Source organism: Nelusetta ayraudi, unplaced genomic scaffold (assembly GCF_046127955.1).
Source record: "Nelusetta ayraudi isolate G7.1 ecotype Tasmania unplaced genomic scaffold, CSIRO-AGI_Nayr_v1 ptg000060l, whole genome shotgun sequence".
Taxonomy (NCBI): domain Eukaryota; kingdom Metazoa; phylum Chordata; class Actinopteri; order Tetraodontiformes; family Monacanthidae; genus Nelusetta; species Nelusetta ayraudi.
Genome location: NW_027466110.1, coordinates 2,273,956 through 2,289,271, shown reverse-complemented (window position 1 = coordinate 2,289,271; position 15,316 = coordinate 2,273,956). Strand labels below are relative to the sequence as shown.

General features: G+C 43.1%; 3 protein-coding genes across 5 annotated transcripts; 1 reads left to right on the top strand and 2 right to left on the bottom strand.

Annotated features, from left to right (window-relative positions):
• Positions 1–599: 599 nt before the first annotated feature.
• On the bottom strand, positions 600–7,036 carry tmem169b (transmembrane protein 169b). 2 transcript variants are annotated; one of them, XM_076040198.1, is made up of 3 exons: positions 6,658–7,036; positions 2,507–2,901; positions 600–2,382 (listed from the first exon to the last, which is right to left on the bottom strand). In XM_076040198.1, the coding sequence occupies exons 2-3, from the start codon at positions 2,778–2,780 to the stop codon at positions 1,748–1,750; spliced, it is 909 nt and encodes a 302-aa protein (XP_075896313.1). In that variant the 5' UTR covers positions 2,781–2,901; positions 6,658–7,036; the 3' UTR covers positions 600–1,747. The 2 variants fall into 2 exon arrangements, with proteins under 2 accessions (XP_075896313.1, XP_075896314.1); XM_076040199.1 differs by lacking the exon at positions 6,658–7,036 and adding an exon at positions 3,025–3,811.
• On the top strand, positions 4,186–7,175 carry LOC142897694 (uncharacterized). 2 transcript variants are annotated; one of them, XM_076040196.1, is made up of 13 exons: positions 4,186–4,313; positions 4,498–4,554; positions 4,766–4,892; positions 5,040–5,129; positions 5,228–5,415; positions 5,495–5,531; positions 5,614–5,728; positions 5,809–5,979; positions 6,178–6,365; positions 6,449–6,584; positions 6,675–6,716; positions 6,796–6,823; positions 7,036–7,175. In XM_076040196.1, the coding sequence occupies exons 1-13, from the start codon at positions 4,262–4,264 to the stop codon at positions 7,158–7,160; spliced, it is 1,356 nt and encodes a 451-aa protein (XP_075896311.1). In that variant the 5' UTR covers positions 4,186–4,261; the 3' UTR covers positions 7,161–7,175. The 2 variants fall into 2 exon arrangements, with proteins under 2 accessions (XP_075896311.1, XP_075896312.1); XM_076040197.1 differs by lacking the exon at positions 4,766–4,892.
• A 270-nt stretch (positions 7,176–7,445) lies between these two features.
• On the bottom strand, positions 7,446–14,775 carry pfkla (phosphofructokinase, liver a). Its single transcript, XM_076040195.1, has 22 exons — positions 14,517–14,775; positions 13,794–13,867; positions 13,524–13,601; positions 12,877–13,066; positions 12,628–12,793; positions 12,157–12,201; positions 11,958–12,066; positions 11,752–11,847; positions 11,413–11,505; positions 11,019–11,144; positions 10,862–10,926; positions 10,708–10,771; positions 10,477–10,623; positions 10,326–10,396; positions 9,992–10,079; positions 9,748–9,900; positions 9,190–9,354; positions 9,043–9,104; positions 8,607–8,718; positions 8,420–8,519; positions 8,221–8,326; positions 7,446–8,132 (listed from the first exon to the last, which is right to left on the bottom strand). Exons 1-22 carry the CDS (start codon positions 14,599–14,601, stop codon positions 7,985–7,987), a joined length of 2,343 nt encoding a protein of 780 aa, XP_075896310.1. The 5' UTR covers positions 14,602–14,775; the 3' UTR covers positions 7,446–7,984.
• Between the last annotated feature and the right edge of the window lie 541 nt (positions 14,776–15,316).

The window sequence follows — 15,316 nt, the reverse complement described above, 5'->3', positions numbered from 1 at the left end:
ACGTTTAAACCAGTAGAATGTGTAGATGCAACTAAATGCGATTTAATTTATATTTTTTGTTGCCTTTTTATGTAGCCGTGTGATTAGTAATTTACTGTTCTTTGACTGAACCTTAAATAACCTGTGTAGTAAAAAGGCCTGGTGTCATGGATACTGGTGTGCTATTCTCATAGATGGATTGAACTGTGCTTTAAGGATATGGATTTTCTTCACAAAGCTGCTCACCCCTGACACACCAGGGTGCGAAAATAATTAGTCAAATCCAAGGGTGCCATGTGCAACTGTGCAGGGATTAGTGCCAGTATTGTATCTTGAAAAGACATCGCAAGCTGCACAAAAAACAGGGACCTGCTGTCTTTGAAAAAATACTTACTTTTTATTTTTCCAAGTTTAAATTTCCGAATTACTCCACATGTTGCAGTATAACAATGAGAAAACTTTATCTGGGTTATTCTTCATGTTGAATTACGTAATGGATGATGTTGAATGTGGCAGACCCAAGCCATTCAAGCTTGTCTTTTTTTTCTATTCTGAAATTGCAATTTTATAACTCCAGCCCTTATCTCAATCTATTTTAATAAAAAAATACTTAGACAGTGTTGTTTGCAATGCATTTACTTCAAAGTGCCAGAGTACAAAACACCACATTACAACCATATTTGGAATACCTTTAGACTTAAATATTTAAAATAAATTAACAATAAGAATATGAAAAACACGGATATGAACAAAGAAGTTTTAAATTGAAATTTTCAGAAAAAAATTGTAACTTCCATGAACTATACGGACTGCAAATGTGAACACCAGGTACTTATGAACACAATCAAACAATCTAATCAAAGGTGAAATAAGGAAGTGTCTGATTGGTGGGATTCTCCTGAGTATGACTTCAAATATTGAAAGGACGAATCAAAAAGCAAAATCAATCTTTACATATTGTGACCCAATGTGTTGACAAGGTGGCTTCACTCAGCACAGACGGTGTCTGCTCAAATCACTGCATATTATGCCACAACTAATAAAAAATTACACCCAAATGTAGCCTTTACCCAAGAGAGGAGAAGGTTTGCATAAAAGCATAAAACTACAGTGTCTAACTACACGTCATTACAAAATAACTACAAAGAAAGCTGTAATTTATTAGTTACAGCAAATTGGCTCGTGGGTTTAGCACCACAGACAGGACTAGGTCAGACCTTTATAAGACAAGGAATGTTAGTTGATCAACTGACAAAATTAGGAGTCAAAATCGAGACGTAGGCGCATCAGTCACCAAAAAGTCGATGTTGCAGCGCAACATTTGTCCAACCAGCCTCGCTTGAAACACAACTTCACAGGACGATAGTGACCGGACTCATGGCTGAGGTAATTGCCTGTTAAACATACACTGCATCTGATGTGAGAGCACAGCACAGTGATCACAGACACTTTAGTGACACATATTTACAAATTTAGTGCATCCAAAAATTTGTTTAGCATTTTCACACTCATTTGATTTGACAACATTTCCTTTCAGGAAATATTTGACATGGACCCTTGAGCTGTGATTCAGCATGCTCACATCATTCAATATGACAAAAAATAAAATTAAGCAGTGTTTGAGCACCTCAGATCATCATTCGGGCAGTGTCATCTGAAGTGTAGTAATTTATCTCATTCAGCACATACAGTCTGAAATTTCTGGCACATCTTCCAACAGTCAAGACCTCAGTCCACGTCCCTCCATCTCATATGCTTCCTCCCCAACTCACACTGAGGATGTCTGAGCGAGTTCACTGTGTGCCTTGCTCTGCAGCGTACCAGAGAGTGTATCAGAGTCCAGCAGCTCCACGATGCTGTAGGGCGAGCAGTCCTCCAGCCCCATCTTACCGCAGGCCCAGCCGCAGAAGCCTTTCTCCAGGTCCCTCACGGCCTGCCACCACGCGCTGAAGGCCCAGGACACCTGCACCACGGCGGAGTACAGCGCCAGCGACAACGCCATGGGCATGATGAGCATGGGGTAGAAGATGATGAGGAAGGGGCAGATGGTGATCTTGTGCCAGAAAGTCCGCTCCTCGTTGTATACCAGGAAGACGTTGTACCAGGTGAGGGTGCCGTAGTAGAAGGAGGTGATGAAGGCGAGGAGGAAGACCACGGGGGCGCAGGAGACGCTCCACAGGACAACGTGCGGCCCCTGGCACACGCCGAAGCCGCAGGCGTGCTTGGAGCCCTCGCCCGCCTCGCACTCTGCGTCCAGACGCTCCCTGGACTTGGCCAGATCCCTGAGCTCCTTCTCCGTCATCGTGAGGTGAATGTCCACCATCTGACCCTTCTTCTTCCCTCGGGTGATGGTGCCTGTTAGAGTCACGTAGCGGCTGTCCGGGGGAAGGTTCCAGCCACTTCCTGCAAAAAGCAGCGATCACAGAATGACTGAAAACCCCCTGAAATGAGACATGGCTCTACAAGAACATGTGGGGAGCTGTTTCAAGGCTCAAAATTGTTATTATCATTAAGAAAATGCTCTTACCTTCCCCTGTAGGTGTGCAGAGGAATTTAGCCCCCTCTTCGATGCTCCGCTCGGTTGCCTCCTCACCACTTTGATCCTCTCCAGGCGCCCTCTCCAAATCAGAGCGATAGATAATAATGGACTCGGGCCGCGGGTCTTTCTTCTTCCTCTTCTTCCTTCTGATGGACGGTCCCGCCTCTCCGTCGTCCACGTGATTTGCCGACATGTCGGATCGCAGGGAGATCATCTGGGGACTTCCCTCTCCTTCAGTGTGAGGCTCCTCCACCTGAGACATCCTGGATGTGTCTTCAACTACCAGTAAGGCCCTTTGGCTGCTCAGGTTTTCTCAGGCTGTTAATGAAAGGTTACTGTAGTCCTGTTGAAGTCCGTCCATCCATTGCGCTCAGGTTGGATCTCTGAAAGTGATTAGAAACGAAAAGAGACAGAGCCATCAAAAGGGGGCAGGTTCGTTTTCTTGCAGTCACCATAATATAATCTGCACATGCCCAGTGAGACTGGCCTAGATTCTGCAGACTCACGTTTTGAGTGTTGCAGAATGGTGGCAGATTTACGAGAGAGAAAAAAAACAACAACAACTGAACTCTATGATTTTGTCAAACGACAACTGGCACAATTCAGACCAGACCCAAAACCAAGCCGATGAAACCAAAATGACAAACAAAGCGAGCTACATCAATTCCGTTCAATACATAAAAATCGTGATGGGGGGTGCTTCCCCTAAGGGAGATGTTGGGAGTTCCCTGTCGTTTTCACAGGACGGGATGGTGAGACAAGCCAACGATTTGCACACGGGAAAAGAATCCAGCAGACACATTATTCGTCAGGTGAACTGGGGGGTGAAATGTAACGATGCGACCCCTTCTCCGCGCAGCTGATCCCCTCCCTTTTAAATCCCACCCATGTCCGCTCTTTTGTCTGCAGCCGGCGAACAACATGTACACACACCGACTGCGACTGAAACCGGAATTCATTCTCACCTCGAGCAGCTCAGGAGGGCAAAAAAAAAACAAAAAAAAATGGAAGGCCAAGTGCGACGCGTGAGGGTAAATCTCTGGATTCGGGTGACTCCACATTTACACGGCGCCGTTTCAACCGAGACAGATGCGCTGCACGAGATGATTTCCAGAATAACTCTAAACCCGCCCCTCTTACCTCGGTCCGACCAATCCCAGGCCGCCCCCGAGCCAAGCTGCAGTCACGTGATCACGAAAATGAATAATTTACTCAGTTGTCTGTCTGTCGTTATGTTGGCTGTCAGCACATCTGTCTCACCCCAATACAGTTACTGTCAGAAATATAATTCCATAGAAAGAAACCTTACCAAGACGGTTACAACTATGTCTATTTATATTTTCTATTAATTATTATATCTCTAAATGCAGTTTTATTAAAATGCTTCGTCACTGTTTTGAGAATTTGTTTTTCACCGTAAAATAAGTCAGACACATGCATATAACCTCAAGAAACTGGTACTTTGTGAAGTACCAGTACCACCCCCTCCCACACCCCAACATAAACTTTATTATTATTATTATTATTATTATTATTATTATTATTATTATTATTATTATTATTATTATTATTATCATTGTTTATGATAAAGAGTGTTACAGAGACGTTGCAAAAAAAACAACAACAAACAAAATTAATTAATTAATTAATTAATTAATTAATAACCGTTCATTGACGGCCGTGATATTTGCAGTCTGTTGATTTACCTTGTCAGACGAGGCCGATGCCTTCTCTGTGGATATCATGAGCGACCAGTCCTCTGTTAATAACTTTGACAACTTCCTTTTCCAGTTCGGTTAGTTCAACCTTTTATATTTTTGACTTTGTTTTATTGTCGAAATTTCGCAAGTTTTAACGTTTTTCTCACAAGCTAATGCCGGCTAACTAGCATTAAGCTAACACGCCCGATGAATAGAACATTAGTAAGAATGTCAATAGCAATATTAATACAATACCGTTATAATTCACTTGTTTTTTAGCGCTTCAAACACGAGAGCTCTCCCGGAGGAAAAATGAAATCAACCTGCAAGTTACAGGTTTGTCAGTGAATCAATTTACAATGGTCTCACATAGGAAAATGTGAGTTAGCTTGGGTGTGGATCGGTCGTTTTTAAGGCATGCAGCATGCACATGATTAAAAACACCACATTGTGATTTATTTTATCATTACTAGATTTTTTTTTTAATGTACTTATTTATTGATTGATTTATTTTAAATAATGTCATGTTTTGCCAATTTGTCAACAGGTCTCAGAGCTCAGATTGCTGAGAGAAAGTCCTACATTGAGAAAATGCACATAAATATCAAGAAACTTCAGGATGAAATCCAAACAAAGCAAAACACCCTAACCCACTATAAGGCAAATGCCAAAAGGTACAAAAAGCCATTAACTGGCAAATGGGAAACATGTAATAATGAAACAGAACAGAGATAATGTTAGTATGTCCTGTTAATTAAAAAGCAACTAAAACATATTGACACATATTTTTTAATTTCTGCCCATACTCTCTAAAAATACAGAATGATGCTGAGCAGCAGCCTGCTCCGTCACTATGAGCAGACACTGAAGGAGGAACTGGAGAGAAGAAAGACGAGTTACAACCATGACATGTGTGTAGAAGCAGTTGAGATTAATAGTGTACATTAGCTTTTGTTGGCAGAGAGTTATTAATGATAAATAAATGGCTATTTACTTTTCACCATGTCAGGAAGGTCTACGAAGAGAGACTTGCAAACTACCGCAAAACATTCGAGTCCCACAGAGAACATTATTGCCAGAACCCCCTTGCTCAGAAACTCCTGACACTGCAGGCCCAAAAGGAGGAGATTGAGTCAAGGATCAAAGCTTGTGATGATGAGATTACCATGAAACAGATGGAGCTGGACCAGCTCACTGGTAATAAGCTTTTTTTGGTCACCGTTTACTTGAAAAATATTTACTCTTCCTCACATCCATGAATTATTCCTCTGCCCAGCAATAGATTCTTCTACCACTGAGGATTTACAGCACAGGTATTTTATCAGTAAGAATGAGGAAATTGTATTGTACAGTCTTTAAAAATAAATAAATAATAATAATAACTTTTTCCCTTAGTGTTTCTGACCAGGAGCCAATAAATGAACCTGCGAAATGCTCAAATCTTGACACAGAAGAAGAGGTAAGTTATTATTCCACTGATGTCTCCTTTCCTCCTCTCAGCCAGACAAAGGTTTGCACCACAAATGGTGACATTTTAAAAACACCACAGAAGTTAAATGTGGCTCCATTATAATATCACAGATCTCACAGGATGCTCATAAAACTCATGAGGAAGTCAATGAGGAAGACCATGACCAGGACACAGCTCAGAACCTATCCTCAGAAGAAGTCAGCGACATGTTTTTTCCAGAACCAAATTGGGAAGGTGCCATTGACAGCACCGAGCAAGTCCACAAAACTGGTCCCGAAGACCAGGTCATGGTACCTTTTTTATAATTCAGTGCAAAACTTTAACTTTTTGACCCCTACAATGTCAGACACAAACTATGTTCTGGGCACTAACTTTGAGATTTTCACTTCCCAGACATTAAGCAATGTGCCTTATGTATAACATTGGTTCTGGTTCTGAGGGGCCACTCTGTTTGAAATGGGTTCAAACTCCTTGTATTTTCCATCCAGGAGCAGCCATCTGATGTTGAAGACATAGAGGAGGCAGAGATGGAGGAGGGCGAAGCTGCAGTGAAGGAGCAACCACAAAGCAAACAGCACAACAGTGCACAGAGCGTCTGCCCTCAGTCGCCATCACAGGAAAGTGATCCCCAAGCTTCCCCTGCAACAGTGACCTCAACCCCGACGTTCTCATTCAGGTCAGGGCTGTGAAAGTTGGAAAGCTTCATGTCAGCTTTAAGACAGCTTCTGAAAACTGTTTGTTGCCATGCTGCTGTTTCAGCTTCAGTCCGAGCAGATCCCCACTCAGGGAGAGTCCTGCCACCAAGTCTACAGCCTTCCCATTCTCTCTGAACTCTGAGCCCAGCACTCCTGCCTTCCCTGGATTTGGGTTTGATGAAAACTCATCACAAGACGGGGTGAGATGTACTGATTGAATGAGTGATTCAAAAGAAATCAAGGGTTGCGCTTGTGGAATAAACTATAATTCACTTCTTCATTCGTTACAGGTTTCATCTTTCGCCTTTGCTGGCTCATTCTTGAAGGAGAAGGTAGTGATTTTTACCGTCGCTCCTGTGAATGCATGTTGGAAATAACCAGAATAAAACACATCAGGTTTGTCATTTTCAGGAAACCACTGAAACAAAGTCACTGAGCTGTAAGTATGAAGGCTGAAGATCTAAATTAGAACATTGTTTTAAATTAGAATTAGAAACTTCTGAAACAAAATTGCTCCTGTCTATAATGCACATAATTAATGTATTAAAGATATAAAACAACAACAATGACGATCGAAACTCAATCATGGCACCGCAAACAGCACACCAAGTAGTTGTGAAGTCCTGATCTGATTTGACCTACAATTTCAAGGCCCCGGCTTCCTGTTTGACCAGCAAGAGGAAGGTGAAGACTTTCAGTTTGCATTTTCTTCAAAGAGCCCTCAGACAACCACGGACAACTCCCGGGAGGATTTTCAGTTCCCATTCAACTTCTGACTTTGTAAAATCTATCAAGAAACAATCCATGTGTTGTGGCTTTGTTGTTGTGTTTAGAAAAAAAACATTGTTTTAAAAAATCTTCTCCAAATGCTAAAACATTGGTTATGAGTTCATCCATTTAAACAAGTTTAAGCTGTTTGGAGTAAGAAAGTAGGAGTTTGCTGAAAATGTTTCTCTAGTTGACAATGTTCATATATTAAATATGACTTATTTTCTGATTGAATCTGATTAGTAAAATTCTATTAATAATATTGAATTTAATTCACAGTAACACACACAATGCATGGTTCTTTACACTTATTTATTGCAAGTTCTGGGGTTCTGAAGCTTACAGTAATATGATAAACTGCATATTTATTATTACTTGTTATTTGTGTTTCAATAAAAAAAGCAAATGATGTGTCAGACAATTGGTCCCAATCTTGTGTGTGCTTGAATGTTTTAGAATGTTTGCAACACAGGAACATAAAACAAACTACCAAGACTTCTAAAAAAAAAAAAAAAAAGGTATAAAGTTTTAGCTTCAAAGCACTCTTGGTTTCCTTATTATGACAGTGATATGACTGACATGGCTCACTTCTCAGAAGAAACAACAGTAGCATAAAAACCTTGATTGTCTCGTTTCATAAATGACAACTTTACATTTTTACATTTTATAATCTCTTTGATTGACAACACATTGAGATGAAGGCAACAGAAACTTTTGGTCCTGTAAACGCAGCAGCAGCAGCAGCAGTAGCAGTAGCATGTGGTCTTTGCAGTTTCAAAGGATGGTGAGAAATGATAAGGGTTAAAAAGCCCGATGGAACGTTACAAGCTGTCTAGAAGCCAGAGTCGATGCTGATGGAACGTATGGTCACGTGTTCGATCGCTCCTGGAACGTACTCACAGAAGCTGGTTTGGTACTTGGCCAACATTTTTAGCGTTGGCCGAAGGTCGAACCACCACTGGACCTTTGGCATTCGGTGCCTGATGAGAAAAATACACATTTTGAACAGCTCTTCACAAATATAACATCTGTTCAACCACCACCCACAAAAAATCAGAATCTACTTACTCAAAATCAGTGGCAGCCTTTAGCTCAGTGACAGGGGTGAATGAAATGACTTTCCTGTTGAGGCCCAGAACACACGCTGTGTCCGGTGAGTTGGCGAACACATGGTCTGGCAGGAGGACAAGAAAGTGTTGGCGTCAGTCAGCTGCAGCTCGGGGGCTGTTTTTTTTCGTCCGCTACATATTTGCGTAAAAAGCCGTACCATCTCTGAAATTTTCAGACATTTTCTCGGAGAGCCACTGGATGGCCCTCACGCCCAACTTGGTGCCGAAGTTTCTGTCGAAGGGAGAAGGCGCCCCTCCCTGCAGCAAAAAGACAATAGTTGAATGAATGAAATAAAAATATGTTGCGTGCTTTGATGAACAAAGACGCATGTGTGGAGGCTGTACCTGCTGGAGATGTCCCAACACGTTGACTCTGCAGTCAAAGATGCCCTTCCCCTCCGATGAATACAGCTTATGGATGAAGTCTGTTGTGTAGTTTTCATGGCATTTCTCATTCCTGCGGTGAGACAGAAAATAAAAAAGCAAATGCTGTGTCAATAAAGTTCTGTTTTAGATTCAATTTAGAGTTACACAATTATAATGATTGGTATTTTAGCATTGGCTGGCTAACAAATATATGGCTCCTGTACTAGGAGTTAGTTCAAAAGCCAAGTGGAGTCTTGCTCGTTTCTTTCTAATTGCTGTCAACTCTGTCAGATGTAACACTATGAGATCATAGAATACACTTAGAATACACTCTATATACATTCAGTATTTTGTATGAGTAGATGCGAGGGCACTGTGATTTCTAGTCTACGTATAAAAAGTAAGAGTTGTGTACCTCAGCACAAGTCCTCGCTGGATGTCCTTCTTCATCTTTTCAGCCAAATGCTCCACATTGGTCTGTCAAAAGGACATAAAAAGAATTGCTGCTAATCTTCCATATGAAATAAGGAGGATTGAAGGAGGCGTGTTGCGGTGCTCTCACGGTGAGATCGTGGATGTTGAAAGGGTCTTCGTAGATGTAGGCTGCGTCGGCCCCGACAGCTATACCAGTGCTGGTTGCCAAATAGCCACAGTAGCCTCCCATGGTCTCCACCACAAACACCCGTCTCTTGGTGCCAGTCGCTGACTGCTTGATTTTATCACAGCTCTATTAAGGTGAAAAAAAAATCTAATTAGTAAGAGAATTTACTTGTTGACCAATGTGTGATTAAAACCACAACTATACGGTACTATACAAAAATAAGCTACCAATTTTGCCGTTTTTTATTTCATTTGGATTTATTTAATCTCTTTTGTTATTTGATTTGACCTATTTTTGGGGTATTTTGCACAGTGCACATGCACCTTCTAATTTCATGGGAAATATTTGGTGCTATTTGAAGATTAAAGGAAGGAAAAAACAAGGCCAGTTATATTGTCACCTCTGTTTTGACCATGCACGAAGGTCTGATATGTCTCTGGCTCGGGTTTATGACTTGTTTCATGTTAAGCCTGAGACATGAAAGGCACGCGGCTAATTTGCCTCCCTGCTCAGTGTTACCTCCATGGCAGAGTTGACAGCCGTGTCTGCCCCCAGGCTGAAGTGTGTGCCAGGCACGTTGTTGCTGATGGTGGCGGGGATTACGCACATGGGGATGCAGAGCTCTTGGAAGCGGCTGCGTGCTTCAAACAGCTGCAGCACACCTTCGTAGGCCTTTGAAATGTCAAGTCGAGAGGGTAAACAACACTAAAAGCTTTAGACGTGCACGCAATTCAGTTTTTTAATCAGAAGGTGGTTTCTTTACTTCAAACCCTCCGATGACGAGCAGGGCTGAGATGCTGAACTTGGAGATGGTTTGTGCCACGCCGTCCATGAATTTGTTTGGAAGTGTCCTAACACAAAGCGTGGAACGTTAATTAGAAAGCACTTCAAAAGTAAATAAACTGGAGGGATTCTTTTTTTTGTTGTTTTTTTCATATTACTCAAGTCAAGGCAAGGCGAAGCAAAATTAATTAGTTTCTTTTGAAGTTGCTCAAAACAACAACAACAACTAAGAAAGGATATTCAAATAAATATGTGCACATAAGTCAAAATAGTCTATTTGGAGAAGTGATTGCTGTTATAAATTGTTTCCTCACCGTTTGGTCCCGAGCAGTGAGCCGCCTTGGCCTGTCCATCCTGCCACACTGTGCCACTCCATCTGAAAAACCTGCAGACAGCAAAGCGTTGGCACTTTTCTCTCCACCTAAAACCTACTGGGGTGCGCAGATTCATCAAACAAGAACTCACTTGTCCTCTGGCGAGTCCTTGGAAGCCGTCATGAACACGGTAGACCTTGTGCCCGCGTATGAGTCCCAACCTGACGGCAGACCTGACGGCAGAATTCATGCCCGCAGCCGGAGCTCCCACGTTCAGAATGGCCAGGGAGAAATTGGTCTGAGGGGGAGAACAGGTCAGTCAGGCACCGAAAAACTAATTTCCACTTCACTCAATAAGGACATAAACTGCAAGGGCGGTCACCTCAGTCTTGACCGGCTTCTGGAGGGCCAGAATCTTGTAGATGTTCCAGTTGTTCTCAAAACTCCTGCAAGAAATCAAAGCTAAGGTGTCAAGGAAAGGTGTCATCACTTTAGAAGTTATTTAAAAAGAAAAAGTAATATGGAAAATCTCCCACCCGCCGCGTAGCTTTACAGCTTCATCGAACCTCTTCTCATTCATAGCTTTCTGCACCAGCTTGGTCTGCAGATCAAACCCACAGGGTGTTAGGACCTCCCTCTGTTCGCTGACCACGTCCAGCAGCAACGCATCGCAGAGGAACAGAGACAACTCACCATCTCCACACACTCCATGAGAGGCAGACGCACGGCGTAGTTACCCGAGAGGCCGATGACACAAGGAGGGGTGTCTGGCGAGGCCTCCATCAGGGCCACCACCGCCTCCACACCCAGCTTGCTGCTCTGGAACAAAAGACAAGGCTGTGTGGACCTTGGCTTGGACTGTGCACTTAAACATTAGAAGGTCACAGAAGAATGAATAACTATATCTTAGCTGCAACAACGGCAAACTGACACCGAAGAGTCATTCATCAGCTGAGCAAGAGAAGGATCCACTTTTTTCCCAGAACACCACAATCCGAACGCTGCCGCCTCATGTCATCGCTTTGATTCTTTTAAAACTGAATCAAACACGTCGTCATGCGTTCTGTCTTCCTGGAGTGAATCTCACCAGTATCCTGTCAAAGGCCGACGGGATTCCTCCGCGCTGAACGTGGCCGAGCACCGTCAGCCGGGTGTCGTAGCCGAGCCGTTCTATCACCAGCTGCAACAGACACAAGGGCCGTTCACTCTTTCAGAGCTCGTCAGCCCGCGTGCAAAATGCCAACGACAACTCCTACAACATAAGATCCTTCATCGTCCCAGTGCTGCAGAATGAGGTGCTGAAGCGATTTTAGCAGGTACAACTTTTAACTGTTATATGTTTAAATGGCATTTTAAACTTGTGTCTTTCTGAACGTATAGGCAGCCATAAATGTCCGTCAAGCAGAGGTTAGCATCTTTAACTTACGTCTTTCACGTAGGTTGAGGAGATCGGTTCACCATTCGTGTCTATGGCACCTTCTGCCACAATGACAATGTTGAGTCTTGATCCCGTTGTGCGGCTCTGAAACAGACAGTGAGCGCAGATGAATATTTTAGGAGGGATTCTTGTGTGCATAAACAGTCTTTTCTTCAAGTCTTTTAAAAAGTCATGTGGTTCTTTTGTGTGCCTACCATTTCTAGACGGGCGCACATCCGGTCCTGCCACCCCTCTTTAGGCGGAGCCTCTGGTATAAAGACCCAGTCGGCACCAGATGCCAACGCTGACACCAAGGCCAGATACCTGGAGCAACGGCACGGAGATAAAGATAAATCCTTTGTGAATCAGTGCCAGAGTGTCAACACAAGCAAATTGTGCCAGAGCGGTACTGACCCGCAGTGCCGGCCCATGACCTCCAGAACAAAAGTACGCTGATGGCTGTAAAAGAGGGGGGAAAAAACACACACAATATTAAAATTAACTTATGAACCCGTGCAGGAGATACACGGCCATTCCACACTGACACAGAGCAAGTCTGGGCAAGCTCATGGATACCAGGCAAGGATGAATAGAAGCACTGTGGCAGGACAAAGCTGAGTTATGATGAATTAATTCAGTAAATGCAAAAATACAAGGAAGATTAAATAGACAACAAAACCAAGTCGTAGAATTTAGTACAAACATGATAAATCTCAGTTTCTTATAGCGTTTCTTGTTTAGCCAGGACAACAGGTCCTCAGAACATTTGTCTTTTTTCAATTTACATTTCTCCCACATTTTTTACATTTCTGGTTTCTGGTCTTTCTGGTTATGCAGTGTATCTGATCAAACAGCAGCAGCTTCATTCAGAGCTGCGGGTCTCACCTCTGAGCGGTCGTCATGATAGCATCTATGATCTCCATGATGCGGTGCAGGGCGGAGTCGGCACCTATGGTCATGTCAGTGCCGCAGAAGTCATTGTCGATGGAGCCCACCAGCCCCACGATGTTCAGGTGGCCGTGCTGCTGCGCCACAGTGTCTGTGATCCTTCCTGGAGGGACGTTTTTTGTTTTTTTCAATTTTAACATGAGCAGCTTATTACAGCTCTCACTGTCAAGTTTTTTCCATCCTCACCTTTTTCCACGAGTTCGGCCAGCAGGCTGCTCCACTCGTTGCGGAAGATGTTGGCCCCGGTGAGGCTGCCGTCTCCGCCGCACACACACAGGTTGGTGATGCCTTTCTTCACCAGGTTGAAGGCGGCGGCCAGGCGGCCCTCGCGTGTCATGAAGGCTTTGCATCGGGCACTGCCGATCACAGTCCCGCCCTGTAGCCATTTGACAAAGATGATGAATTTGAAATTCAGAACTTAATGTGTAATGATTACTGACTCCGGTGAAGCGGCCTTGAACAATTAATAGTGCAAAAAAAGAAATCCGGTGATCTCCAGAAAACAGCATATTTAGACCTCTTAAACAAAAAAGATTGTCCTTTGTTCGCTGAGGGAAAAGTACTGTAACGCTGGCGTGCTCGTCAATAACCAGACGTTGCTCTTGGGTTTTCAGCCGGCTTTATTATTGCTTCCAACAACCTCGAATGCAGGCCTTTCCTCCATCAACCTTGCCCCAGTAACACGCACAGCCTCTTAAAAGGACCTCAACACAGACGCCAATAAACAGTGAAACACAAGCTGGAACACATTTCAAAAACGTTACAGTACCATAGAGCAATTGCTCTGCTGCTGTGCTAATATATTAATGTGTTACGGCTGCATTCTGACCCACCTGTTGGATGATATTGGTCACACTGTGCCAGTGTGCCAGTTTGATGTTGTCCCCTCCATCAACCAGCCCTTGGTAGCCCTAAAAATACATTTTCCATAATTCAGTTGATAGAAGTGTGAGCCTTATGTGCGCTTTTATTTTGAAATTGTATATATATTTTTTTAAATTAATATTATCATTATTATTATTATTATTATTAATAATAATAATAATAATAATAATAATAATAATAATAATAATAATAATAATAATAATAAATAGCTTGTTTACCTCGTAGACAAGGTAAACCTGGGCTCCCACGTAGATGCCCATTCTGGTCACAGCCCGAATGGCAGCGTTCATCCCTGTTTGAGGTGCAGTAACAAACAAAACACTAATTCCATAATTTCCCTTTAAGTAAGTTGCTGCTGGCACACTGTTACATCACAGCCGCAGCAGGAGGAAGCCAGTCGTACTGAACTCGCTGCTTTATTGGGCAAAGGTGCCACCTGCCCTGGAGACACATTAATCATAGCCATGTACAAACACATGTACGTGAGCCAATGCACGGCACGCTGTAAGCTTAAATACGCCGATTTACACACACACACACACACACACACACACACACACACACACACACACACACACACACACACACACACACACTGCTAATAGTTTTGTTAATAACTCAAGGGTGACGAAACAGCAGCAGCTCAGTTTGAGTTATAAACAGTGCTCAAAGTAGACTGATAAACTGCGTCTCATTTAATGTTTGTCTTCACTTCACTGTTTGCTCGCTCGCCATACCATACGCATGACCTTTAACCCGGGGATAACGCCTACTTTACTGCCATCTATCCGTCCGCCAACGTTCGCTGACTCTCCGCGAGCAACACGCTGCTAATTATTATCTACCCGTGATTGCGTCAAACCGTTCAACAGGTTAGGTAAAAGGTAGCAACGGAGCCTGACGCCGTGTAATAACGAGAGTGGGTTTGACTTTTTAATCACCTTGTGCATCTCCGCCGCTGGTCAGCACTGCCATGGCCCGACCAGCCCCGCTCATCTTCAGCTTCTCCAGGTCCATCGAAGTCATGTCGAGCCGTTCACTTTGGAGCAGTTACACGGGGCCAAAGTGACAATGTTGTTGCGGTCGGTCGGTCGGTGACAAGAAGCGGTGTTTCTCAAAGTGGTTCTCAAAGTTTGCACAGATGTCGCTTCCTTGTTTGCGCCACCCGCACCGCACGGCATTGAGTGACTCGCCTTCTGACACTAGCTCCGCCCCCCAGAGTCCAAAGGAAAAGGGGGTCGTGGAAAGGGGTAGCGAGCGCTTGTTTTGTTTCACGACTCCTCCCGGAAGAACTCCGCACTGCTGTTTTGATCAGTAACCCCGCCCGTCCAACGCAGTTTGAGCTACAAGAATCTCTCCGTTACAGCACGGACAACACCACGAACTGATTACACCAGGGTTTATTCCGCTATTACACCACTTACTTCTGGCTTTAGCTTTAAATTACTGATTTAAAACATATAAATCTTCATGCTTGGGGTTGTTCTTAGAATGCACTTATGAATTAACGTTCATATTTTCCCCAAGTAGCGATTTATGTCTTTTCATTCAGAATTTTCTCATAAAATAATTCGTTGTTTAAATATTAGTATTGTTTTTTTGTTTGTTTTTTTACGTTTTTATTTTAACTGCCGTTATCATGAAATCTGAATCTCTTTAAAGTCACAATCAAGTTTATGAATGGTTGATCATCATTACTCATTACTTTATTAAAGAATTTAGAATAAGCCACCGAAATGCT